At 43.6% G+C, this 25,780-nt stretch overlaps 2 protein-coding genes across 4 annotated transcripts in view; one reads left to right on the top strand and one right to left on the bottom strand.

The window, feature by feature from the left end:
- LOC132765094 (uncharacterized) overlaps positions 1-15,799 on the bottom strand; it is a 28,159-nt gene extending 12,360 nt beyond the window's left edge. Inside the window, exons 1-4 of the mRNA XM_060759270.2 lie at positions 15,616-15,799; positions 11,378-11,499; positions 9,690-9,828; positions 4,987-5,108 (exon numbers count right to left, since the gene is read on the bottom strand). Of these exons, the coding sequence (XP_060615253.2) occupies positions 4,987-5,108; positions 9,690-9,828; positions 11,378-11,499; positions 15,616-15,784 (552 nt within the window). The 5' untranslated portion in view covers positions 15,785-15,799. The remainder of the gene's footprint in view (positions 1-4,986; positions 5,109-9,689; positions 9,829-11,377; positions 11,500-15,615) is intronic.
- Positions 15,800-19,401: 3,602 nt separating this feature from the next.
- The window catches only part of SRP54 (signal recognition particle 54), a 49,557-nt gene continuing 43,178 nt past the window's right edge, over positions 19,402-25,780 (top strand). Inside the window, exons 1-2 of one of the 3 annotated variants that reach the window (XM_067462881.1) lie at positions 19,404-19,644; positions 23,507-23,721. The gene's annotated coding sequence lies outside the window, so the exon portion shown is untranslated. Of the gene's footprint in view, positions 19,645-23,506; positions 23,722-25,780 lie in introns of all 3 variants that reach the window. The other 2 variants (XM_060759259.2, XM_060759252.2) reach the window with 2 other exon arrangements.

The raw sequence follows: 25,780 nt of genomic DNA on the forward strand, positions 1-25,780 counted from the left end.
CATATCTTGAGGCCATACTTTGAGGCTATCTTCAATTTTAACATCATGTACACTTTTAGCATTTGAATGACACAGTGGATAATGTTCATAGGTTTTTATTTTGCAGAGATGGGCACTGCATCATTTCATCTATTAAAATAATTAGCTAAGATAATGCCAACATAATTAGATCCTAACGTAAGCGATTAGGAAATCCATGAAGTATTTTAGAGTTCAATTTCCTTGAATTGTTCTTCAGTGTTATAATTATTGGTTCTTAACAGTATTCTGTTTTAAGTCACGCTATGATGGTCCTGCACTGGAAAAAAGGCAGAGTGCAAAACATTTGGTGCATATATATAATTAATTATACACTCAATAAAATACCTGTGCTGGCACGGCACTGCCAGGAGATTTGAATTTCTTTCTCTTGCACTGCTAGTTCGTATGAATTTATTTAGCCACACATTTTACAATCAAGTAGCTCCCCCAGGTTGCAGTCATAGGGCCAGCAACCCGGCAATCATCATTAGAGTCTTTAGACCCGCCCCCTTTCCCCAGAGTTTTGGAGGCAAAGGAGGACTTTTGTTCAGTCTCACTGTTTGAAGCCTAACAGCAGGATGTGTGGGTTTCTCTATCCCACCTGCACAAAAGCTTCACTTCTCACAGCTCTTCTGGGGGAGTAAAGGAATTTCCACAGCTTTTGCTGGGGGAATACAGCCAGCCTTTGCTGGGGCAACAGGACAGTTCCTACAGCCTTCGTGGAGTAATCTAAAAGACACTTTTCAGCTTGGCAGATCTACAGAAATCTTGTCTGGTAAGGGACCACTCGGGCTATCCATAAAGTAGCTTGGAGCCGGGAGTAGGGGCCTCACGCCAGCAAGGTAAAGAAAGATTGCCCAGGAGGGGTCAGAAGATTTCCCTAAGAAAGAATCATAGAATCATAGAATCAAAGAGTTGGAAGAGACCTCATGGGCCATCCAGTCCAACCCCCTACCAAGAAGCAGGAATATTGCATTCAAATCACCCCTGACAAATGGCCATCCAGCCTCTGCTTAAAAGCTTCCAAAGAAGGAGCCTCCACCACACTCCGGGGCAGAGAGTTCCAGTGCTGAACGGCTCTCACAGTCAGGAAGTTCTTCCTAATGTTCAGATGGAATCTCCTCTCTTGTAGTTTGAAGCCATTGTTCCGCGTCCTAGTCTCCAAGGAAGCAGAAAACAAGCTTGCTCCCTCCTCCCTGTGGCTTCCTCTCACATATTTATACATGGCTATCATATCTCCTCTCAGCCTTCTCTTCTTCAGGCTAAACATGCCCAGTTCCCTAAGCCGCTCCTCATAGGGCTTGTTCTCCAGACCCTTGATCATTTTAGTCGCCCTCCTCTGGACACATTCCAGCTTGTCAATATCTCTCTTGAATTGTGGTGCCAAGAATTGGACACAGTATTCCAGATGTGGTCTAACCAAAGCAGAATAGAGGGGTAGCATTACTTCCTTAGATCTAGACACTATGCTCCTATTGATGCAGGCCAAAATCCCATTGGCTTTTTTTGCCGCCACATCACATTGTTGGCTCATGTTTAACTTGTTGTCCACGAGGACTCCAAGATCTTTTTCACACGTACTGCTCTCGAGCCAGGCGTCACCCATTCTGTATCTTTGCATTTCATTTTTTCTGCCGAAGTGGAGTATCTTGCATTTGTCACTGTTGAACTTCATTTTGTTAGTTTTGGCCCAGCTCTCTAATCTGTCAAGATCGTTTTGAATTCTGCTCCTGTCCTCTGGACTATTGGCTATCCCTCCCAATTTGGTGTCGTCTGCAAACTTGATGATCATGCCTTCTAGCCCTTCATCTAAGTCATTAATAAAGATGTTGAACAGGACCGGGCCCAGGACGGAACCCTGCGGCACTCCGCTCGTCACTTCTTTCCAAGATGAAGAGGAAGCATTAGTGAGCACTCTCTGTGTTCGTCCACTTAACCAATTACAGATCCACCTCACCGTAGTTTTGCCTAGCCCACATTGGACTAGTTTCCTTGCCAGAAGGTCATGGGGGACCTTGTCGAAGGCCTTACTGAAATCCAGGTACGCTACATCCACGGCATTCCCCGCATCTACCCAGCTTGTAGCTCTATCGAAGAAAGAGATCAGATTAGTCTGGCATGACTTGTTTTTGATAAATCCATGTTGACTATTAGCGATGACTGCATTTGTTTCTAAGTGTTTGCAGACCACTTCCTTAACAATCTTTTCCAGAATCTTGCCCAGTATCGACGTGAGGCTGACCGGACGGTAGTTGTTTGGGTCATCCTTTTTTCCCTTCTTGAAGATTGGGACCACATTGGCCCTCCTCCAATCTGCTGGAACTTCTCCCGTTCTCCAAGAACTCTCAAAGATGGTTGCCAATGGTTCCGAAATGACTTCCGCTAGTTCCTTCAGTACTCTTGGGTGTAGTTGATCTGGCCCTGGGGACTTGAACTCATTAAGAGCGGCCAGGTATTCCTGGACGACTTCTTTCCCAATTTGGGGTTGGATGTCCTCCAGTCCCTCATTCACTCCATCTTGCTGAGGTTGAAGACTCTCTTTTTGTGAGAAGACCGAGGCAAAGAAGGCATTAAGTAGTTCTGCCTTTTCCCTGTAGGCAGCATATTTCTCGAGCCATCCCATCTGGTCTGGAAATGACAGCTTCCGTTCCTCTAAGGAGGGAGTCGCCTACTACCAAGACCTGTTTACTTTCAGGAATGACAGGGCCCCTTTTGTGCAATGTAGTGTGTAGGTCTCCAGAAAAGTGATCCTGTTGGTGTGAATTGTGTAGGTGAAAAGTGTTGTCCTCCTCCTCGACATCCCCGGTGCATTCGTCAAGGACAATCCATTGAGATTCGTCCAAGAGCCTATGGTTCTCCTGTATGTGTTCCTGTTGCTCCTGGTCTATGGTTGGGGATGGTACCCCTGCACGATTGTGCAAGTGTGAATGTTGTGAAGTGTTGTCCCAGTCAGGGCTATCCCCTGCACACTGATCAAGGATGAGCCACTGATCAGTATCTAAGCCATTCTGGTCTTCCCCAATATGTTGTGTTTCTTGGTCAGGTGCTAGTTGTGTGAGAATTTGGAATCTATTGTGTAACTGCAGCTGAGCGGAAGTATTCTGAGGAGGCTTCTGGGTCCTATGTGTCCTTCTAAGGGTGACATTTCTCCAAGCCTGAGGGTTGTCCACATCTGAGGTGCTGTTCTGTTGAGCCTCCCCGTAATGTTGGTGTGATATGGGCCGCGTGTCTAGGCCAGTGTGGTGTGTGGTGTCTAAGAACAGCTCAAGTTCCTGAATGTCCTTAAGGGTCTTAATACGGTCCTCGAGTTGTCGTATCCTGTGTTCCATGCGAGTGATCTGTGTACACTTGGGGCAGATGTAATTGAGTAATTGTAGTGTGAAAAAGCTGAACATGCCACAGCTTGTGCATGAGATGGGAAGTTTTCGTGTTTGTTCCATCTGGAGGTTGCTAATGACCTCCTCTTGGTGTGTGTTTGATGTTGTTGTCTGTATGCAGGGGTGAAAGTATAGGTTACTGAGTGTACGAGTTCGCGCGACACGGGTTTATATAGGATAACCAGGAAGCCCCGCCTCTCAGACAGAGCAGTTAATTTTTAAACTCAGGAAGCCCCTCCCCTCAAACAGAGCAGTTAATTTTTAAACTCAGGAAGCCCCGCCTCTCAAAGAAAGCAGCGCTGAAAGCTGTTAAATTTAAACAAAGCTTACCCTGAAGCAGAAGGAAACAAAATGGGTTCCTGATTCCTCAACTTCTGTGGAAAGCCCAGCTGCCCCTTGGGTTCAGACACTGGTTTATATAGGATAACCAGGAAGCCCCGCCTCTGAGTCAGAGCAGTTAATTTTTAAACTCAGGAAGCCCCTCCCCTCAAACAGAGCAGTTAATTTTTAAACTCAGGAAGCCCCTCCCCTCAAACAGAACAGTTAATTTTTTAAACTCAGGAAGCCCCGCCTCTCAAAGAAAGCAGCGCTGAAAGCTGTTAAATTTAAACAAAGCTTACCCTGAAGCAGAAGGAAACAAAATGGGTTCCTGCTTCCTCAACTTCTGTGGAAAGCCCAGCTGCCCCTTGGGTTCAGACACTGGTTTATATAGGATAACCAGGAAGCCCCGCCTCTGAGTCAGAGCAGTTAATTTTTAAACTCAGGAAGCCCCTCTCCTCAAACAGAGCAGTTAATTTTTAAACTCAGGAAGCCCCTCCCCTCAAACAGAACAGTTAATTTTTTAAACTCAGGAAGCCCCGCCTCTCAAAGAAAGCAGCGCTGAAAGCTGTTAAATTTAAACAAAGCTTACCCTGAAGCAGAAGGAAACAAAATGAGTTCCTGCTTCCTCAACTTCTGTGGAAAGCCCAGCTGCCCCTTGGGTTCAGACACTGGTTTATATAGGATAACCAGGAAGGAACAGTTTACCACTAGTTGCCTGCCCTTGATAGCAGATTGAGGAAGCTACCGGTTTTCCAAGGTTATAAAGCATTTAATTCATTTGTTTGAAGATTTAAACCCAAATAAAGAACTTTGTTGAACTTATTTTGAGCCTCAATAGAACTTTGTGTTGGGAAATCTAAGGGGCCCTTCAGCTGAGGCACCCTGGTGTCCCGTTGGGCATACAGAAGACACGTCCTGTAAACAGACATTATTTTAGGCAGAGTGTGCGACAGCACAATACCTTATAAAGAAATAAATGGCTTTCTAGCTGGAAGATTCTAGGAGCTATAGTTCAGAAAAGGAACTTTGTCATCTGATAATAAAATAACACAGTCTGTGACTGCCTCCTAGGTTACAAAATAGAACACATATCATTTCATCAGATTTGAAGAATACAGGATTTGTATTATAAATACAGCGTTCATACTCTATAATAAAATTGAGCAAGGAAAATAGTAAAATTCAAGCATACAGTGAGAATAAACTACAAGGAAAGGGGGAAAGAGACATCAAGAAACTTTTAACAAATTTGTGAACAGTATTTTACCCCAAACAGGACCACACCAAGTCTGGAGCCAACGTCAACCAAAACCTTTCCTGTCAGGTCAGGCAGTACATGGTGATACAGAAACTTCACTTCCGTGAGGGAAAATGAATGGGAGATGAATTCTGGTAAACAAGAACACACACAGAGAGAGAATTATCAACCACTATCAATTTAAACCAACCTTTCCAAGGGAAAAATTGCATTTCCCTCTTGGCTGATGATAGGAATATCACATGCAAGCATGTGACTAAATCCGAGTAGGGTCATATGGGATTTATCTGCATCTAATGTGTTTAGGATTGGGAAGTTAACCAAGACTGAGGATGTACACCGGATGTCTGCCTTTTCTATATTAAGGAACACTGCAATTATTCTAAACATATGTTAGCCATACATAAGTCATACATTTTAAAATTAGCAACATACATTTCTATATCTATTCAAGAGAATGGCTGCAATCTGGTGCAGAAGCTATACATCAAATTTCAAAAATTGGCGATGAGATTTCTCAAACTGCACATATGTTGGAGGTGAATTTTCCTGCCAATAATTTACAATGTTTATACCCCAACTTAGAAAAGGGGCAATTTGAACAGGGGGTGAATGGGTTCTTACTAGATACAGAGACCACAGATTGCATCGATTAGCATCATTTATTTATTTATTTATTTATTTGATGCACTTATTAACCGCCATTCTCAGCCCATAAGGGCGACTCATGGCGGTGTACAGTACACATAAAAGACAATTACAAAAAAGCCAGTTTCAACAACATATAAACTATACAACAATTACAGACTACACTAAAAATCCGCTTCGTCTCTTAGTGGAATCATAGCCAGTCTCATATTCCTTGTTCCATTCCAGTTCTCATTACCGTATTGTTTAGCACTTAATTAAATGCCCTCTTGAACAGCCATGTCTTAAGGCTTTTTCGAAAGGACATGAGGGAAGGCGCCTGTCTGATGTGTGCAGGGAGAGTGTTCCACAGCCGGGGGGCCACCACCGAGAAGGCCCTCTCCCTCGTCCCCGCCAGCCGTGCCTGTGAGGCAGGCGGGATCGAGAGAAGGGCCTCCCCAGACGATCTCAAGGTCCTCGTGGGCTCGTAGGCCAAGATGCGGTCAGAAAGGTATTTTGGGCCGGAACCGTTTAGGGCTTTGTAGGCCAAAACCAGCACCTTGAATTGGGTCCGGTAGCAAATCGGCAGCCAGTGGAGCTGGGACAACAAGGGCGTTGTGTGCTCCCTGCCACCCGCTCCAGTTAGTAACATGGCTGCCGCGCGCTGAACCAGCTGAAGCTTCCGGGCCGTCTTCAAGGGCAGCCCCACGTAGAAAGCGTTGCAGTAGTCCAGGCGGGATGTGACAAGAGCGTGTACCACCGTGGCCAAGTCAGACTTCCCGAGATACGGGCGCAGCTGGCGCATGAGCCTGAGCTGTGCAAATGCTCCCCTGGTCACTGCTGAAACCTGGGGGTCCAGGCTCAACGATGAGTCCAGGGTCACACCCAAGCTGCGAACCTGCGCCTTCAAGGGGAGTGCGACCCTGTCCAGCACAGGCTGTAACCCTATACCCCGTTCGGCCTTGCGACTGACCAGGAGTACCTCTGTCTTGTCTGGATTTAGTTTCAGTTTGTTCGCCCTCATCCAGACCGTTACAGCGGCCAGGCACCGGTTCAGGACCTCGACAGCCTCCTTAGTAGCAGGTGGGAAGGAGTGACAGAGTTGGACATCATCTGCGTACAGATGACACCGCACCCCGAAACTCCGGATGATCTCACCCAGCGGCTTCATGTAGATATTAAACAGCATGGGGGACAGTATGGAACCCTGTGGCACCCCACAAGTCAAAGGTTGTGGTGCGGAACAGGAGTCCCCCAATAACACCTTCTGGGTGCGGCCCTCCAGAAATGACTGGAGCCACTGCAGAGCAGTGCTCCCAAGACCCATTTCCGCAAGGCGCCCCAGAAGGATACCGTGGTCGACGGTATCGAAGGCCGCTGAGAGGTCCAGGAGCACCAACAGGGACACACTCCCCCTGTCTAGCTCCCGGCGCAGATCATCCACTAAGGCGACCAAGACCGTCTCGGTACCAAACCAGACTGTGCCGGATCCAGATAATCCGTGTCTCTCAAGAATACCTGGAGTTGTGAGGCCACCATGCTTTCCATGACTTTGCCCAAGAAGGGGAGATTGGAAACAGGCCGAAAGTTGTCTAATTTAGTGGGGTCCAGTGATGGCTTCTTCAACAGCGGCTTTATGATAGCCTGTTTTAGGCTCGCTGGAATCTTGCCTTCCCGAAGGGAGGCATTCACCACCACTGTTACCCACTCAGCCAATCCCCCTCTGGCCTCCCTCAGAAGCCAGGATGGGCAGGGGTCTAGGATGGACGTGGTGGGCCTCATTCCTCCAAGTATCTTGTCCACATCCTCGGGTTTCACAAACTGAAAAGAATCCATCAAAATAGGACAAGCAGGTGCTCTTGTTACATTCTCGGAGTCTACATCTAACGCGGCGTCCAGCCCAGAACGGATCAAGGCGACTTTGTCTGCAAAGAACCGAGCAAATGCTTCACAGCGCGCGACCGAATTGTCAGGGCTCCCACCTGCAGTGGTGGGAGTTAAAAGACCTCTGACAATCCGAAACAACTCCGCCAGACGGTTCTTTGCAGACGCAATAGTGGCCGCAAAGAAAGTTTTCTTTGCGGCCTTTATTGCCGCGGCATATGCCCTAAGAAAGGACACAAACCGTGCTCGGTTTGACTCGCTCGGATCCGAACGCCACACGCTCTCTAGTTCCCTCTTCCTTCGCTTCATCACTGCCAGCTCCTCAGTAAACCAAGGGGCTGGTTTAGCTCGGCTACTTGAGAGGGGACGTTCCGGAGCAATCATGTCAATAGCCCTGGCCATCTCCCCATTCCAGAGAGCCACCAAGGCTTCGACATGGTCACCTACCGAGGTGGCGGGAAAATCCCCAAGAGCCGTCAGGAATCCATTCGGATCCATCAGCCTCCTGGGGCGGACCATCTTAATAGGTCCTCCACCTTTGCAGAGGTTAGGGGGCGCAGTGAGCCTAAATCTGATCAGGAAGTGGTCGGTCCATGGCAACGGAGAGATGGACAGCTCCTCCACACCGCCACCCTGTTCCCATCCCTGGCAGAAAACCAAATCCAATGTGTGTCCAGCACAGTGGGTGGGGCCAGATATTTGTTGGGACAGCCCCATGGTTGCCATGGCAGACATGAAGTCCTGAGCCGCACCTGTGAGGGTCGCCTCGGCATGGATGTTGAAGTCTCCCAGCACAAGGAGCTGTTGAGACTTCAACGCCAGGCTCGAGACCACCCCCGCTAGCTCAGGTAGGGAGACTGTAGTGCAGCGAGGTGGACGGTACACTAACAGAATCCCTATTGTGTCCCGGTCACCCACCCTCAGGTAGACGCTTTCAAAATTTGCGGTCTGCGGGATGGGGCACCTGGTCAGATGGATGGAATCTCTATAGACCACTGTGACCCCGCCTCCCCGCCCTCCGGATCTCGGTTGGTGCTGCACGGAGAGCCCGGAGGACAAAGCTGGGTCAGATTTACTCCTCCAGCTTCATCCAACCAGGTCTCCGTGATGCACGCCAGATCTGCCCGCTCGTCCAGGATTAGGTCCTGGATCCAGGTCGTTTTTCCGTTGACAGATCTGGCGTTCAACAGCACCACCTTCAGTCCAGAGGGTCCGCTCACCTGGTTACACCAATTTACCTTAGGAGACCGAGTTGGAATTGTTAATGTTTTGGATAAATGGTCCGAATTTGGCCGAATTTGAGGTCTCCTTTTCCCGCATCTCCTCCTTCCCACCACGACCCCTATGGGGGCCCCTCGGCTAGTGGAACACCTCCCCTCCTCCATGCCGCAGTTCCTGACCAGGGTCTTAATCTCTATTTCATCAGATGTTTGAAATGTTGGCGTTTTTTCTTGCCAATTACTTTGGTCTTCTTTGTCCCCCCTCCCTTCCTCATTGTTCTTCACAGGCTCCAGCCCACTTGTCTTGTGTCTTGCTATGCTTTAGAATAGAAATCTGCAGCAGAATGTATAAGCTTTACATTCAAAATACTTCCTGGCCCATCCACGGTGGCCATCACATCCTAAAAAGGTAAAGGTTTCCCCGTGATATTAAGTCTAGTCATGTCCAACTCTGGGGAGTGGTGCTCATCTCAATTTCTAAGCTGAAGAGCCAGTGTTGTCAATAGATACCTCCAAGATCATGTGGTCTGCATGACTGCATGGAGCACCGTTGCCTTTCTGCAGAAGCGGTACCTATTGATCTATTCACATTTGCATGTTTTTGAACTGCTAGGTTGGCAGAAGCTGAGGCTAACAAATGGAAGCTCACCCCAACCTGCAGATTTGAACCTCAAATCTTCCAGTCTGCAAGTTCTACAGCTTAGCACTTCAACCCGCTGCGCCATCACAGCCCCTATCACATACTAAGACAAACTGAATAAGTTATTCCCCAGTTCCTGAATGATTTGATTACTATACGCAGTGGGATAAATTATTTTTTCTTGCATTCAGGAGCCCAATAACTGACAGATACATTTGAAGCTTGCTAAAGCCAACACCTCTTTTGGTTTAAACCTTTATTTAAATCACTGGAGGTAATGCACATGAACACAAGAGACAATTCTATAATTTGGTTTGTAAGAGCATCATATAAATGCTTACCCAATGGAGCTGTACGATGTGAGCCACAGGTCAGACAGTAGTTTCTGCTCATCTTTCCTTTCTCACACAGTGAATCAATACAGTTTTCATCATAAAGGAATGCATCAATATGAACAGTTGGTTTTGTTTGTTCTTGTAGCTAAAAACAACAGCACATAAATCTAAACAAATACTTTAAAACATTTCCTCCAATGGTAGTTTTTAGCACAATATAAATCCTAATAGGGATGGGCAAAGTACAACCTTGGGAGGGTGTGCAATTCCCAAAACTATGCTGTGGTCTTCAATTCCTAGACTACTATTTTGAAGCCATTGTTTAAATAAGATGAAGGGCTTCTCTGCACTATTTCATATAATTTATGTTGTTTTTATACAAAAGTTATTATAATGCTAATAAGCAAAAGAACCTTGGAATTCATGGATTGAATTTAGGAAAACCTGAAATAAAGAAAAACACTCAAATTGATAAATACAGTATTGTGTGTGAGCACACAATCAACAATAAACATTATATAACACATTATTACAAATCCCAAGTGTCTTCATCCCTGCACAAAATTACAACTTTCTCTCAGATCCTTGGTCACTGCATGAACTCTGCCCAGTACACATTATAAATCAAGTCAAATTCTGTGTAACACTTATTTGAGCACCTTAAGCCAATACTAGCTTACTTCACATGGCTGTTGTTAGAATAAAAATGAGGACAGGGAATGGATAATATGTGTGTATCTGGAATGAAGTTTAATATAGTGTATCCACTGTCCCTTTAGGTAGATACAGTGTAGTTATTGGTTTAAGCCAGTGGTTTCCAACCTGTGGTCCATGGACCACCAGTGATCCACAAGAATGAAAATATGGTCCGTGGCCTCACCACTGCCTCAAAACCATGTGGCAACGAGAGCAACAGGTCTCGCAAAATCCTGTTATAGCGCGAAGGCAATGGTCCCCAACCAAGTCACAGACTCTCAGTCTCAGAGGAAGACATTAGCAAATCTGTTGTGAACAAATCTTGCTACAAAACCCTGATCACCTTAGGGCAGGAATGGGCAAACCCAGGCGTAGGGGCTGGATGCGGCCCCTTGGGCTCTATTCTCAGGCCCTCCTCTCTCTCCTTTTCTTTTTCCTTCCTCGGTCCCTCCCTCTTTCTCCTTCCCTTCCACCCTTTTGTCCTTCCTTCCTTCATTCTTTCCCTCTCTTCCTCTTTCTCCTTCCTTCCTTTTCGTCTTTCTTTCCTTCTCTCTCTCCTCCCTCCCTCCTTTCCTTCCCTCTCTCCATTCCCTTCCACCCTTTCATCCTTCCTTTCTTCCTTCTCTTCCTTTCCTCCCTCTTTCTCCTTCCATCCTTCCCTTCCTCCTTCCTTTCCGCTTTCCTGCCTCTCTTCCTCTTTCTCCTTCCTTCCTTCTCTCTTTCCTTTATCCTTCCCTTCCTTCCATCCATCCTTCCTTCTTTTTCCTTCCTCCTTCCATTCCACCCTTTCATCTTTCTTTCCTTCCCTTTCATCCTTCCTTCCTACCTTCTCTCTTTCCTTCCTCCTTCTCTTTCTCCTCTTCGCAGAGGAGTTAGAAAGCTTGCCCATGCCTGCCTTAGGGTCACCATAAGTCAGAAATGACCTCTGTGTTCAACACCTGGATTAACCAGTCCTTACTTTTCCTGATGAATAGAAACATGTGAGCAGCTGAACTTACTTTTTGAAGAGCAGTATGTTCTGAGTCAAGCATTGCCTCTTTGGGCAAAGAATGTCGAAGATCTTCAGCAATGCTTCTAAGAATAACATCGTCATTATTGGATATGAATTCATCAAAGTCACCTACACACAAAAAGGGTTTTATATGAGCATGGGGGGCAGTCAAGTCCCATTCATATTTAATTTAGCTGTAGTTTGAACAGAAGTCCTGATGCACACTTTTTAAAATATGAGAAACATTTTTTCAGTTTTTTAAAATTTATCCTTCCTGAAAGAGCTTTCCAAACCCAGTAACATTACGATTCAAAAGGCCTCAAGAACATTTAAAGGCCAAACATCTCAGCAATGTAAAGGATGTATACATCCACCAACACAGCAATCTTTATCTCCACTGAACTTCTATTATTTCAATGATATGTTAAAACATCAAAGATCCTTTTGAAGTGTTGGACAAATGACAAAAACAAGCAATTGCTTGCCTTGTATATTTTTGACACACATTTTATTTGAAAGATTATATGAAAAAGGTTTGTTGGAACAGTATTTGAGATAAACATGAAAGAACAAAGGGGAAACAGACCAACGGGAACATTTACAAAGCATATCCAATTATGTGAAATATTACTGTAATTAAAATTCAGATAATACGATTTTTGACTTACAGGCTATTTTCACACATTGTAACCTCTAAAAATATATGGTACTTTTCCAACATATAAAGATCTCATTAACTAAGATGATTTCCCTGTTTTTTTCTCATCTTTCTCCTTAAAATAATGTCTCTAATAGTGAACGCAAGTGGTCACTAAGAAACACGAGACTGGCAATTATGGGGGAAATCCCAAAGTCTGCACAAGTATCAAATATCTCAACAACTCTGTGACCCAGTAAGTCTGTTCAGTTGCCATGGACCCATGAGCACCGAATGAAAAAGTCAACTGAATAAAATGTTGAAGCCCCGTAAGGAGATATGTTATATGCTTGTCTAGTTGTCTGAAGCAGCAACAAATGAAATCCCATAAGGAGCAATAATATATTGCAAACTCTGTGTTGCCATCCTCACTTATCCATCATAATCTTGATCTCACTCTACCCGTTACAGAATGCTTATGAATGTGACATGCTGCCATGGCTCCATTTCAGAATATAATCCATTTATTTTAAATCAATGTGTTGTCGAAGGTTTTCATGGCCAGAATCACTGACTTGCTGTGAGTCTTCCAGGCTGTACGGCCATGTTCCAGATGCATTCTCTCCTGACGTTTCACCCACATCTATGGCAGGCATCCTCAGAGGTTGTGAGGTTTATTGGAGACTAGGTAAGTGAAGTTTATATATCAGTGGAATGTCCAGGGTGGAAGAAAGAACTCTTGTCTGTTTGAGGCAAGTGTGACTGTTGCAATTGATCACCTTGATTAGCACTGTATAGCCTTGCAGCTTCAAAGATTGGCTGCTTCCTGTGTGGAGGAATCCTTTGTTGGGAGGTGTTAGCTGGCCCTGATTGTTTGTCTGGAATTCCCATTTTTGAGCAAAAAATTCTGTGTTCTCAAATAATGTGCTGTGTCCAGGTTGGTTCATCAGGTGCTCTGCTATGACTGACTTCTCAGGTTGAATTAGTCTGCAGTGCCTTTTATGTTCCCACTAGAAAATCCAACAAATGTTACATTCCGCAAAGGACAAAAGGGATCTTCTCACCATGCAGTTGTGGACAAGTCTACATAGAGACCACCAAATGCAACATTGCCCAAACACGAATCAAGGAACATGAAAGGCACTGCAGGCTAATTCAACCTGAGAAGTCAGCCATAGCCAAGCACCTGATGAACCAACCTGGACACAGCATATTATTTGAGAACACAGAAATGCTGGACCCCTCTCACAACCACCATGTCAGACTACACAGAGAAGCCATTGAAATCCACAAGCATGCGGACAATTTCAACAGAAAGTAAGAAAGTATGAAAATGTACAAAATCTGGTTACCAGTATTAAAAAAAAACACCAATATCAGGATAGCAAATAAAAAGCAACACTAAAAAACAGGGGAATTTATAGACAAGAAACAATCAGGGCCAACTAATCACCGCCAAAAAAGGATTCCCAGGCAAGAAGCAATCAAGCTTTGAAGCTGCAAGGCTATTCAATGCTAATTGAGGTGATAAATCGCAACAGTCACACTGCCTCCAACAGACAAGAGTTCTCTCTCCCACCCAGGATCTTCCATAGATATAGAAACCCCTCTTGCCTAGTCTCCAACAAACCTCACAACTTCTGAGGGTGCCTGCCATAGATGTAGGTGAAATGTCAGGAGAGAATGCTTTTGGAATATGGCCATATAGCCCAGAAAACTCACTACAACCCAGTATTTTAAATCAATTTTTGTTCTTTTAGTATGTTCCCACAGTATTTCCAAGCAGTATTTTTTAGCCACTTTAATTACGGGAAGACAAGTGGTTCAATATTTCATTGCAGAACTTGTCCTACAGGCCTATCCAGTTTACCACTTAAACAAATGTCTTGAAGGGGGGAAAGAATTTTAAAGCTCGTGATATTAGATATTAAAGCAGTAATAGTTAGTGGGAGCTTTTTATGGGCTAAAACTAAGTCCATCTATCATTGACAATAGCTACTGTCAGAAGTGTATTTTTCAAAGAAGTAGTTCTGTTTAGTCTCCTACAGGAAAAAAAAAGGAAGAACTGAACAAACTAACTTGTTGCTTTCTGGTGTGACAGATTATGCTGTTTTCACTTTGCTCATCTTCAACACACAGACCAGGAGTGTCAAAATGTATACACATCTTAATAAATGTTGATGTATTACTTTTCAAAGTTGAATTAAATCATGGCAGCAATGTCTAGTAGGATGTTTGCTCAAAATATGGTGTTAATCAAATGAGTACTAGCAGCACCATGCAACAGGCAAGACAGTAAAGAAAAAAAACATGGGAAGAAATAGGAACAGCATGCACAGCAATACAAGTGGAGATTTCGGTCAATGTTGCTCAAGCAGTAGTTCACCATAATCAGAAGTGTCTGGACACTTACGGTAATTACTTTGAGCATCTCTTGTAATTGTAGAAGTCAAATGTGACTTGAATTCATCTTTTGTTATTAGTATATTTTGTGACCTGGCCCTCTGTTTAAAAAGTTTGAGGACCCCTATGGTTTCTGTTGTTGTTGTTCATTTGTTCAGTCGTCTCCGACTCTTCGTGACCTCATGGACCAGCCCACGCCAGAACTCCCTGTCGGCCGTCACCACCCTCAGCTCCTTCAACGTCAGTCCAGTCACTTCAAGGATGCCATCCATCCATCTTGCCCTTGGTCGGCCCCTCTTCCTTTTACCTTCCACCTTCCCCAGCATAATTGTCTTCTCTAGGCTTTCCTGTCTCCTCATGATGTGGCCAAAGTACTTCAACTTTGTTTGGTTTCTGAGAAGTTATAAAAGGGGCTGCAGACCACATGCTTTTTCTCTCTCCTTTTGACTATGTGACCTGTTGATAGCTGCTTTGTTTTGGCCGGTTGGTGCAGGGAGACACCTCAAAGAAATCTGAAACTGAACTAATAAGTTTTTGTACCTATGTTTTATAACACGATCTTTTGGTTGTGTTCTGTCTATGTTGATCACATTAAAGTTGTGAGTACACCAAATATGTTATTTTCATCAAAGTCTACTTCATTTTTGTCTCTGGAGTGCATGATACGAAACAAGTTGTTTTATGGGAGAGTATCTTTTTGGGTCCTGAAATACTTCTAAAGCTCTGCTGTTTTGTATGCACTGCCAAATGTCTGTTTTCCTGACAGATTGGAGATCGCTGGTTATTCAGTCTAACAACTGAAACCATTGCCTAGCATAATTCTATTTGGTTGTATACTACAGGGGGAGATTCTGATCTAAAGGGTTTTTAAAACTAAGAAAGCCAATGTGATAGATCAGAAATGGGCAAACTTGGGCCCTCCAGGTGTTTTGGACTCCAACTCCCAGCATTCCTAACAGCCTCAGGCCCCTTTCTTTTCCCTCTCAGCCGCTTAAGCCTGAGGCTGTTAGGAATGCTGGGAGTTGGAGTCCAAAACACCTGGAGGGCCCAAGTTTGCCCATTCCTGCCAATGGGGAACCTTATGCAGGCAAAACACTACATCCACAAAGCCTATTCTCCACAAAGCCTGTTCTCCACAAAGCCAGGCGTGGGAGGAAGCAAACAGCGAAGGAACTGGAGACAATCCGAGAAGAAACGCGGCTTACTGGTCGTCTTGATCCAGTGAAGGAGGCGGGGCAGATCTCCCGCTCGCGCCCCTTTCAGCACATTCAGAATAGCAACACGCGCCGCCGAAAAATCCATGCCGCCTCGCTTGAACACACTGCGCATGCGCCTTTCTTGTGTTTGTTTGTTCCCCCCCAATAGATACGTCATTGAGAGACGTCATCGTTTATTCGCTTGTCCCAGCTTGCAGAGTCCTTGGGCGCACGCGCAATGCCTCCTCTGTTGAGTTCCTCCTCCCTCAAATCTTGCCTATCACGAAGCTTTTCGTCACTCCTTTTGGTCCAATCGTGAGGGACAGTTGGGCTGGCCCCGCCTCCTACCCTTGCGTGAGGTTGACGACAGGCAGCCCTTGTCATCCCTGGATCCCTGGATCTCCCTCCCTAGAGAAATAAAGCTGCCTCCCCCCTCCTCTCCTTCAAAATACAGCTTTTGCTCACTAACATATGGAGAGGGGGGTGGAATAGATGGTTGAGCGATCACTTCCTGGCCTCTGGTTGAGAACTAACTATTTGTATTTGGGCTTTCCTGGTCCACGCCAGCCCAATTTTTTTTGTCGTGTCAGGATCAACTTGAGAAACTTCAAATTGCTTCTGGTGTGAGAGAATTGGCCGTCTGCAAGGACGTTGCCCAGGGGACGCCCAGATGTTTTGATGTTTTTACCATCCTTGTGGGAGGCTTCCCTCATATCCCCGCATGAGGAGCTAGAGCTGTTAGAGGGAACTCAGCTGCGCTCTCCACAGATTCGAACCTGCGACCTGTCGGTCTTCAGTACTGCCAGCACAGGGGTTTAACCCACTGCACCAGCCCAATGACCCCATTTGACTACATAAGCAACTCACACCGTTTTGTGAACCCTTGCTGACTGTTGCAAATTAATGTGGATGTCTTGTTTAGAGTTTATGTCATTATATAATTGACTATTCTAAAGCCTTTGACTGTGTGGATCATAATAAATTGTGGTAAGTTCTTGGTGGTATGGGCATACCAAACCATCTTGTCGCTCTCCTGAGGACTCTGTATAAGGACCAATTAGCAATAGTAAGAACTGACCATGGAACAATAGACTGGTTCAAGATTAGGAAAGGTGTACGGCAGAGTTGTATACTCTCACCCACCCTATTCAACTCGTATGCAGAACACATCATGTGATGTGCGGGGCTTGATGAATGCAAGGCTGGGGTGAAAATTGCTGGAAGAAACATTAACAACCTTAGATATGCAGATGATACCACCTTGATGGCTGAAAGCAAGGAGGAGCCGAGGAGCCTTCTAATCAAGGTGAAAGAAGAAAGCGCAAAAGCTGGGTTGCAGTTAAACATCAAAAAAACCAAGATTATGGCACCAAAAATGATTGACAACTGGGAAATATAAGGAGAAAACATGGAGGCTGTGACTTTATATTTCTAGACGTAGACTGCAGCCAGGAAATTAGGACACGCTTACTTCTTGGGAGGAAAGCAATGTCCAATCTCGATAAAATGGTGAAGAGTAGAGACATCACACTGGCAACGAAGAGCTGCATAGTTAAAGCAATGGTATTCCCCACAGTCACCTATGGATGTGAGAGCTGGACCATAGGGAAGGCTGAGCGAAGAAAGATAGATGCTTTTGAACTGTGGTGCTGGAGGAAAGTTCTGAGAGTGCCTTGGACTGCGAGATCCAACCAGTCTATACTTCAAGAGATAAAGCCCGACTGGTCATTGGAGGGAAGGATATTAGAGACAAAGTTGAAGTATTTTGGCCACATCATGAGGAGACAGGAAAGCTTGGAGAAGAAAATTATGCTGGGGAAAATGGAAGGAGAAAGGAAGAGGGGCCGACCAAGAGCAAGATGGATGGATGGCATTCTTGAAGTGACTGGCTGGACTCTGAAGGAGCTGGGGGAGGTGACGGCTGACAGGGAGCTCTGGCGTGGGCTGGTCCATGAGGTCACAAAGAGTCGGAAATGACTGAACGAATGAACAACAAATAATTGTGTCTAGTTTAATTTATTGATGTTAGGTTTAATTTTCTGGTGTTAGGCTTTAATTTGATGTTAGTTTTTAATGTTATTTTCCTACGTGGGGCTTCTCTGGGATTTTATGTCAGTGGTTGGTTGTTTTATGTAGGCACTGAATGTTTGCCGTTGTATGTTGGAATCTGACCTGATTCCCCTTGAGGAGATAGGGCAGAATACAAATAAAGTTGTATTATTATTTTATTATATATAACAAGGATTGGTGAGAAAGCTTCACCTTTTCCCCATGATAATTCTTTCAGGAGTTAATTTCCTTTCCAAGGAATAGATTTCTCTCACTTCCTGTTGTCTCACCCATTTATAACTATGAGTCATTTGTAAGTCAGATGTTTGCAACTTGGGAACTGCCCGTATTTCATTTTAGCTACCATGGCGTAATTCTATGGAGCCCTAGCATTTGCAGTTTAGGGAAGGACATTTAGAATTCTCTTGAGCCTCACCAAACTATAAACCCCAGAATTCCACAGGATGTTGAAGGGGTAGCTAAAGGGAGATATAGCACTATGGGAAAGCAGTGTAATAGTAATTAAGGCTGAATCTGCACAATGGAATTAATGTGGTTTGACACCACAACTGCCATGGAATCATGAAAGTTGTCGTTTGGTGATGCACCAGCCCTCTTTGGCAGAGAGGGCTGAAGGCCTTGCAAAACTACAATTCCCCTGATTCCACAGCATTGAGCCTTGGCAGTTAAAGTGGAGCCAAGTTGCATTAATTCTGCGGTGTGGAGGGCCCAATGTCTCGGTCTCTCTCTCACACACACATTCGTCTCTTGGAGGCTGTCATCAAAGATCCGTCTTCCCCAGGCCCCTTCTACACTGCCAGATAAAATCCAGATTATCTGCTTTGAACTGGATCATGTGGCAGTGTAGATGGGGCCCTAGTCATGTTGATTGTTTTTAATTGCACTTTTATGTATGTCTGGCATCGAATTGTGCCAACCTGTAACCCGCCGTATGGCTGAGAAAGGCGGGCTATAAATAGTGTAAACAAATCTATAGAAACAAAAATGTAATATTCGTTTGTGGGATTAATATAACTCAAAAACCACTGGTCGAATTGACACAAAATTTGGACACTATACCCCTAACAGACCAACGAGTGACCATCACTCATAAATCCCTCCCAAAATATAGTGGAAAGAACTTAAAACCCCCCAAAAGCTAAATGATGATACAGCGCAAAGATGCAAAAATGACAGCTCCCAGCATCCCCTAGGCTAGGCCCTTTAGGGGAGGAGGATGCTCCAAATGCACTGCTTCCGAACTGCAAGCTTGCTTCTCCTTGGATTTCCTTGAGAGCAGCAGTATATAAGTAAGGTAAATAAATAAATAAATAAATATACATACACACATATATACAGATACACATGCACATATGCATGCACACATACGTATATACATGTACACATGCACACACATATACATGTACACATACATATAGACACAAATATGCATGCAGACAAGCACACACATATACACAATATGCATGTACACATATAAACACACAAATGCACAAATATATACACACATATATACACACATAAAACATATATACACACATACACATATATACACAGACTGGGCCACAGCAACGTGTGGCAGGGGATGGCTAAAGGTTTAAGCCAACTCTCATCTCCAGCCTGACAGACATGTCTATGCAAATAGAGATGCAGAGCTCTGGCAGCGAAAGCTCCAATCAGGAGTGGCCTATCAAAGAGTGGGCGGTCCCTCGTGAAATGACCTGGAAGCGGAAGCGGTGGAGGCTCTTGAAAGGGGAGGGCGGAAGAGAGTCGGGAAGCTCGGCGGAGTGGTGACGTGACGTTCCGTTCTCGCTGGTTGCTTGGGGCTGAGTGTGGGTGCCAGGCCAGAACCGTCGGCTTCCTCAGCCGCCCAGCCCGGCCGTTGCCCGGCTCTTCCCCCCGCGGGGCCCGGCCGGGACAGGCCGCCCTCGCCGCCGCCGCCTCCTCCGGGCCAGAGAGCCCCTCTTCTCGGTGAGTTCCGCGCCCGGGCTTGCTTCAGCCCTCCCCCGCAGGCCCATCCAGGTGATGCCCGCTTGGCCTCGTTGTTCTGCCCAAACTTCAGGGCTTGAAGCAGTTGATAAACAACAGGCCCAAGGCTGTTAGTTTGGCCTGACTGTTAATAGTGTGAGGTGAACTGAGAACGAGACAACTGTGCTGGTGCCAAAATACGAGCTCGTCAGTCCAGCTGGACGTTTGTCTGTTCTTTCCCTTCTTCCTTCATTATTCTTTCCTTTCTGTATCGTTACATATGGTGATTTTTTAAATTTGTTATTGCTAAATCTCTGCATCACACAATGACCGCAACAAGTCTCCAGGGTCGGTAACAGGAAGGGGAGCCATGTTGTTGTTTTTGTTACTGCGCGTCATCAGGTTGTTTCTGATCTCTGTTGAATCTAAAGTGAATCTATTACAGCAGTGGTTCCCAACCTTTGGTCCTCCAGTTGTTTTGGACTTCAACTCCCAGTAATAACAGCCTGCTGTTAGGAATTGTAGACTCTCAAGTCCAAAACACCTGGAGGACTAAAGGTTGGGAATCACTGTATTATAGGGTTTTCTTGGCAAGACTAGTGTAAGGGAGGGGTGTCTTTGCCTTCCTCTAAGTGGGACTTGCATACAGTCGCCCAGTGGATTTCACGGCCTAGTGGGGATTTCAACCCATTTCTCCAGAGGGTACATCTACACCAATCATTTAATGCAGTTTGGAGGCAACTTGAAAGAGTGAGAGGAGATTCCATCTGAACATGAGGAAGAACTTCCTGACTGTGAGAGCTGTTCAGCAGTGGAACTCTGCCCCGGAGTGTGGTGGAGGCTCCTTCTTTGGAAGCTTTTAAACAGAGGCAGGATGGCCATCTGTCAGGGGTGATTTGAATGCAATATTCCTGCTTCTTGGCAGGGGGTTGGACTGGATGGCCCATGAGGTCTCTTCCAACTCTTTGATTCTATGATTCTATGTGACATTTACATCACAGACAGATGCTGCTGGGTGCTTTAAGCCCTTTAAACCAGATAAGCAAAATAGCCAGGGTACTCCAAAATAGAGCCCTAACTCAAAGGGGTGCACTGTAGTATAAACCAAATTGCATGTAGTAAGCAACTCCGCAACATATACATTTATTTATTTATCGTGTCAGAAGTGGATTAGGAATATAGTTATAAGTTATAGGAAAACCACAAACAAAGTTAAAGCTTGACATTATACTAAATTTCCTTTGACCAGAAGCTGGCCACTTTGAGTGCCTCTGGTGTCGAGTGCGTCTTCCATTGTGCATGTGGCAGGGCTCAGACTGCATTGTAAGTGGTCGGTGTTTTGCTCTTCTCCATACTCACATGTTATGGACTCCAATTTGTAGCCCCATTTCTTAAGGTTAGCGCTGCATCTCGTGGGCCAGAGCACAGTTTGTTCAACACCTTCCAAGTCGCCTAGCATACAAATCATTTGTGCAGATACCAAAAGCATCCATTGATGAACAGATACACATTCTGGCAGAGGAATTTGACCCCCACCCTCCCCATTTTCTGCATATCCTGGAATTGGTTCCAGGCCAGCCTCTGTGGTTTATACAAGAACCCTCTGGCCCCCAAACCAGGACTTGCAGTATAATCATCTGCACAGTGAAACTGCTTATCTCTATGAGGATTTCATCCTGATTAAGTGATCAGTGTGAAAGTGCCCAGAGTCATAGTCCAGTTTGTGCTGCTGCATTTCTGGACCCAGCTCAGTTTTTTCTTACACAGAATTTATAACTGCCTTGCGAAACACTATATGTTAATAGCATTATGTCGTTTGTCCATAATAATGATACAATCACAGTATCAGGAGGTGCCAGTTAATAGGGAAATAAGTCACAAAAGAATTATTGTGATCTAGAGCTTGGACTATTGCTTGCCCTTTTCACTGGAAAGTATAGTAAACAAATGCTGAAGCAGCAGCCTGGAGGCAGAAGTAAAGATGAAACAACAACTTTCCTACTCTTTGAATTGCTATCTCTTGACCTGAAATGACATATGTCCTCAAAGTAAATGCACATTCTTCTCCAGCCTCTTATTCAGTTGCTCATTATGGTAAGAAAGTCATCTTATAGTTATAGTTTAGAATGCAGTTTTGGCAAATTAAGATTTTTGAAAACCTTTTTTGAATGAGTCAACATTTTTCTTAAATGTATTAAAATGTAGGGAGGGTTCTTTTGTGTATGTTTAATCAGCAAAATTTTAAGTTATCTCTGTGAAAATACTTAGTAGGCAAATTTTACTATATTGTTACATAGCCATTGTGGTATATAGTCTGATTTTGAAGAATTTACATCTAAAAAATCACTAGCAAGTAGATAAGTGCTGTTGCAATGGTATTGCTATAATATTTCTAAGAAAAGGTTTGTGGTTAGATGTTGTGGTTGCAGAATGCTGGAGTATGTATGTCTTTACTCTGATCCAACATACTCTTCTCATGTTCTTATTTGAAGTTTATTAGCACCTGCTCATTCTAAATAAAAGCCTGTTTTACTGTGAATTGGTTTGTGTGTGTTCCATTAACATTGATTCAATTGCCTTGTGACATTTATTTTAGAAAAGTATAGAAAACCTCGGTTTATATGCTGAACCTAGCCTATAGAAGTTTCCTCCACTGGGATTACTTGCCTTGGAGGTCTCTCCCCCCCCCCCCCTTTGTATGCAACAAGGAAAGAAATATTTTCTGTTAATGTCTGACCAGCATTTAGTGGGGATTTCTAGAACATTTTTCTCTCTTCATCTTTCCTGATCAGAGCACCATGTCCCTTCTGTGCTCCATTAAAGAACACCTACACATTGGGGATGTGTTTAGCTTGCATAGATATGCTTCCCAGAATTCCCACCCTCCCCAAAGATTTCCATAGTTTGCTGCTGGAATTCATTAATAAACCACTAAACATACTTCAGACAACCTGGAGGGGGACAATATTTTTTTACAGAAGCATAAAACCAAATTGTGTAATTGTTAAGTGTTATTTTTAAATTATATTAATCAATGGTTAATTTGAAAACTAAGATATTGTAACACTGAGCTTCACCATTTGCATAATCCAGATTGTTAACACTTTCTTCTCATAGAAAAATAAATGGATCTAAAGTTTGTTAGCTTTCTGTCAAGTTTCATCTGTGTTATATACAGCTGATTAAAGAGTAATTCAAGTATGTCCTCCTCAAAGTGTCTGCTTGCAAGTTAATTCATTTCATGCTGTATTTAGAACTGAGTAAGTCCTGTTATCTGAAGAATGCTATGGGCTGGGGTAGCATACAAAGGACATTGCAATTAGTTCTGTCTGTTATATGACATTTTAGATTTGTGTTTTTGGACCAATACCTCCCAGTGCTCCATGCAAACCACTTCTGAACAAGTGAGCACTTTGAAAAATCTGTTGAGATCTGGGATGGTGGTGCATCTGCTGCAGAAAGAGAAGTTACATAGGTAGGATGATAAAATGTGGCCTTGCCTAGCCTCCTTGCCAATTGGAAACCATTCTGTTTCTCCGTATTCTGTCCTGAGAATTACTGCTTGTTCTGAGTTCAGGTTACTTATCAGTGTTGAGAACCCAAAACAAGATGTTGTCCAAATATATAATTAAGAGCTTTTCTTAGTTTTTAAGCAACCTTTTAACTGCATTTACATAACTAACATAGTCATTCGTATGATTGTGCTATATGTTTAACCCTTCAACCTTTCACTGTGAAAAACATAAATGGGTCAGTAGGATCATGTGGTTTTATAACAGAACAGATGGTCCCTTCCAGACAGTTTAATCGTGGAGGAATAAATAAGGGATTATAAAGAATGTGTCTCTAACAACAAATATTGCAGATGGAATCAACTGTCAAGATCATCACTGCAAACTGAGCAAAAGAGAGAAACAAAAGACATGTCCTTGCAGAGAAGAAGTGATTTTCCCAGGACATAAAGCCTAAGGGTTATCCAGCTATTAGACCAAAGGATACTGTGAAGATGGCCAATTTTAGAGTAATTTAGAGAAGAGACTTGCTTGGGCCTTTTTTAAAAAGCATTTTCAGGATCAGGTGGTAAGGTTTTGGATTGATATATTAACTGACAGATTGCTGATAGATTGTTTGTTGTGCCCAAAGTGTTCCTTAGTGGGCTTATAGTGTATGTGTACATACTCATTTTCATGCAACTTACTACATATGTCATAATTTCATCATTGTTTGGTGTTCAGTGTTCATTACTTTTTGCAGAGTTTATATATATTTTAATTCTAGTGCCCTATACTATCATCCTAAGGAATTAAATATCTTGTTTTTAAGCCTGTTAATAAAGGTGAAGAGACTGAATATTTGTTAGACCTTGTGATTTCTCATGCATTGCTGGAAGGATTTCTCTCTTCTTCAATAAAAATAAAAGAATTTAGGAGTGTATATAAGGAGTTATCGCAGTTGAATTGGTAGCTTATTTTCTTTCTGAAGAACTCCTAAAAGAAAGTAGTTGACCCTTGCACATGCCTGAGAATCAACCTACATATCTTAATGTATTATGAAACTCAAAGCTCCCTGAGCTACTAATAAAGTCTTCCCAATACATTATGATTTGATATTCTGGGAGTACAACTTATGCTGTTTACAAATACATTGCAAATTATTCTGAGAGTGTTTGCAGCTATTAGACTCCTTAGCTTTTGAGATTCATTTATCTTCTGTATGTCCCATGGGCTCAGTCTCAAAAACTGCTATAAATTTAGGCTAACTCAGTGTTCCTGATCCCTTAACCAAAGTCTCTCTTACATAGGCCTTCATAAATTAGCATTAAACAATGTTTTAATGGCAGTAGATAGATTGAGCGACTAGGCAGGAAGGTGTAAAGATGTTATTTTAAAAAGTGAAGCAGTCTTTGAGTTCTCGGTGGGAAAGTAGCTCATTTTATGTTTTCCTTATCTACCTCCTATAGTAGAAAATTTCTAATGTTCAGGCTTTACTTACTGATTTTGTAAAATCATTTCAGACTAGTGTACTTTGTAGTGTACTTTGTAGAAGGGGCGTCACGGGCCATCAAGGCCAACCCTCTGCTCAATTTACAGCAAAGACTATTCCTAGCTGTCCAGCCTCTTTTAGAAAGCATCCAGAGAAAGAGGCTCCATTGATTCAATTTCCAAAGTTCCTTCTAATTTTCAATAGAAATCTACCGTCTTGTAATTTAAAACTGTTACACCTAATTCTGCCCTTCTGAGGCGGTAGAGAACCAGACAGCACCCTCTATTTGTAATGACCATTGGGGTATTCACCAAGCTGAGTAAGACCATCTGCCTCAACCTTTCCACTTACGTTTTGTTCTTCATACATCTTACCATCATCATCGCCCTCTCTGACCATGGTCCAATTTCTCTATGTCCTTAAAACTAAGCACTCAGAAAAGAACAGAATACTTCATGTGCAGCTCAGAATATACTAGGACATTTACTTCCCTTAATTTGAACATTGTGCTTCTATCAATAAAGGCTAAAATAGTATTCACCTTATTTGCTACACTATCACAGTGTGGGGTTATGTTCAACCTATCATCAAAATTAAGGTCAAAGTCCTTTTCACATGTACTACTACTGCTATAATGTATTTGTTATCTGCAGCTCAGAGGTGGGGGTAGAGTAAAAATGAGTAAAACAGTAAAGGAAAATAAAACCCTATTAAAATATATATAACACATACACATAGGTAAAATGCAGACTAAAATTCACTAATAAGCCAAGTATCTTCTTCAGTTAGCACCATAAGTTCAATTTTGATTCTTTTAAAACTCCAGGTTGTGTTTCATTATTTTCTTAGGCTACATTGGGAATAAACACATTCTGGAAAGATACTAATTTTTTTGTAGATCTTTGTGATATTGAAGTTAAATAATCTCCACTAGGGTTGCCATTGTAGAGAGTTATTTGCAAAGTGTACAATAAGGATGACTAGATTAAAAAAACAACCCCAAATTCAACCTGTATTGAAAGAGTCAGTAATTACTCAAAAGAATACATTTGTACCCCGCCCTTCTTACCCTGGAGGGAACTCAAGGCAACCTTACAACAGGCAGCAATTTGATGTCATATACACATATATCAAAAATTTACAATTGCAATTAAAA

This window comes from Anolis sagrei, chromosome 1 (genome assembly GCF_037176765.1).
Source record: "Anolis sagrei isolate rAnoSag1 chromosome 1, rAnoSag1.mat, whole genome shotgun sequence".
NCBI lineage: Eukaryota > Metazoa > Chordata > Lepidosauria > Squamata > Dactyloidae > Anolis > Anolis sagrei.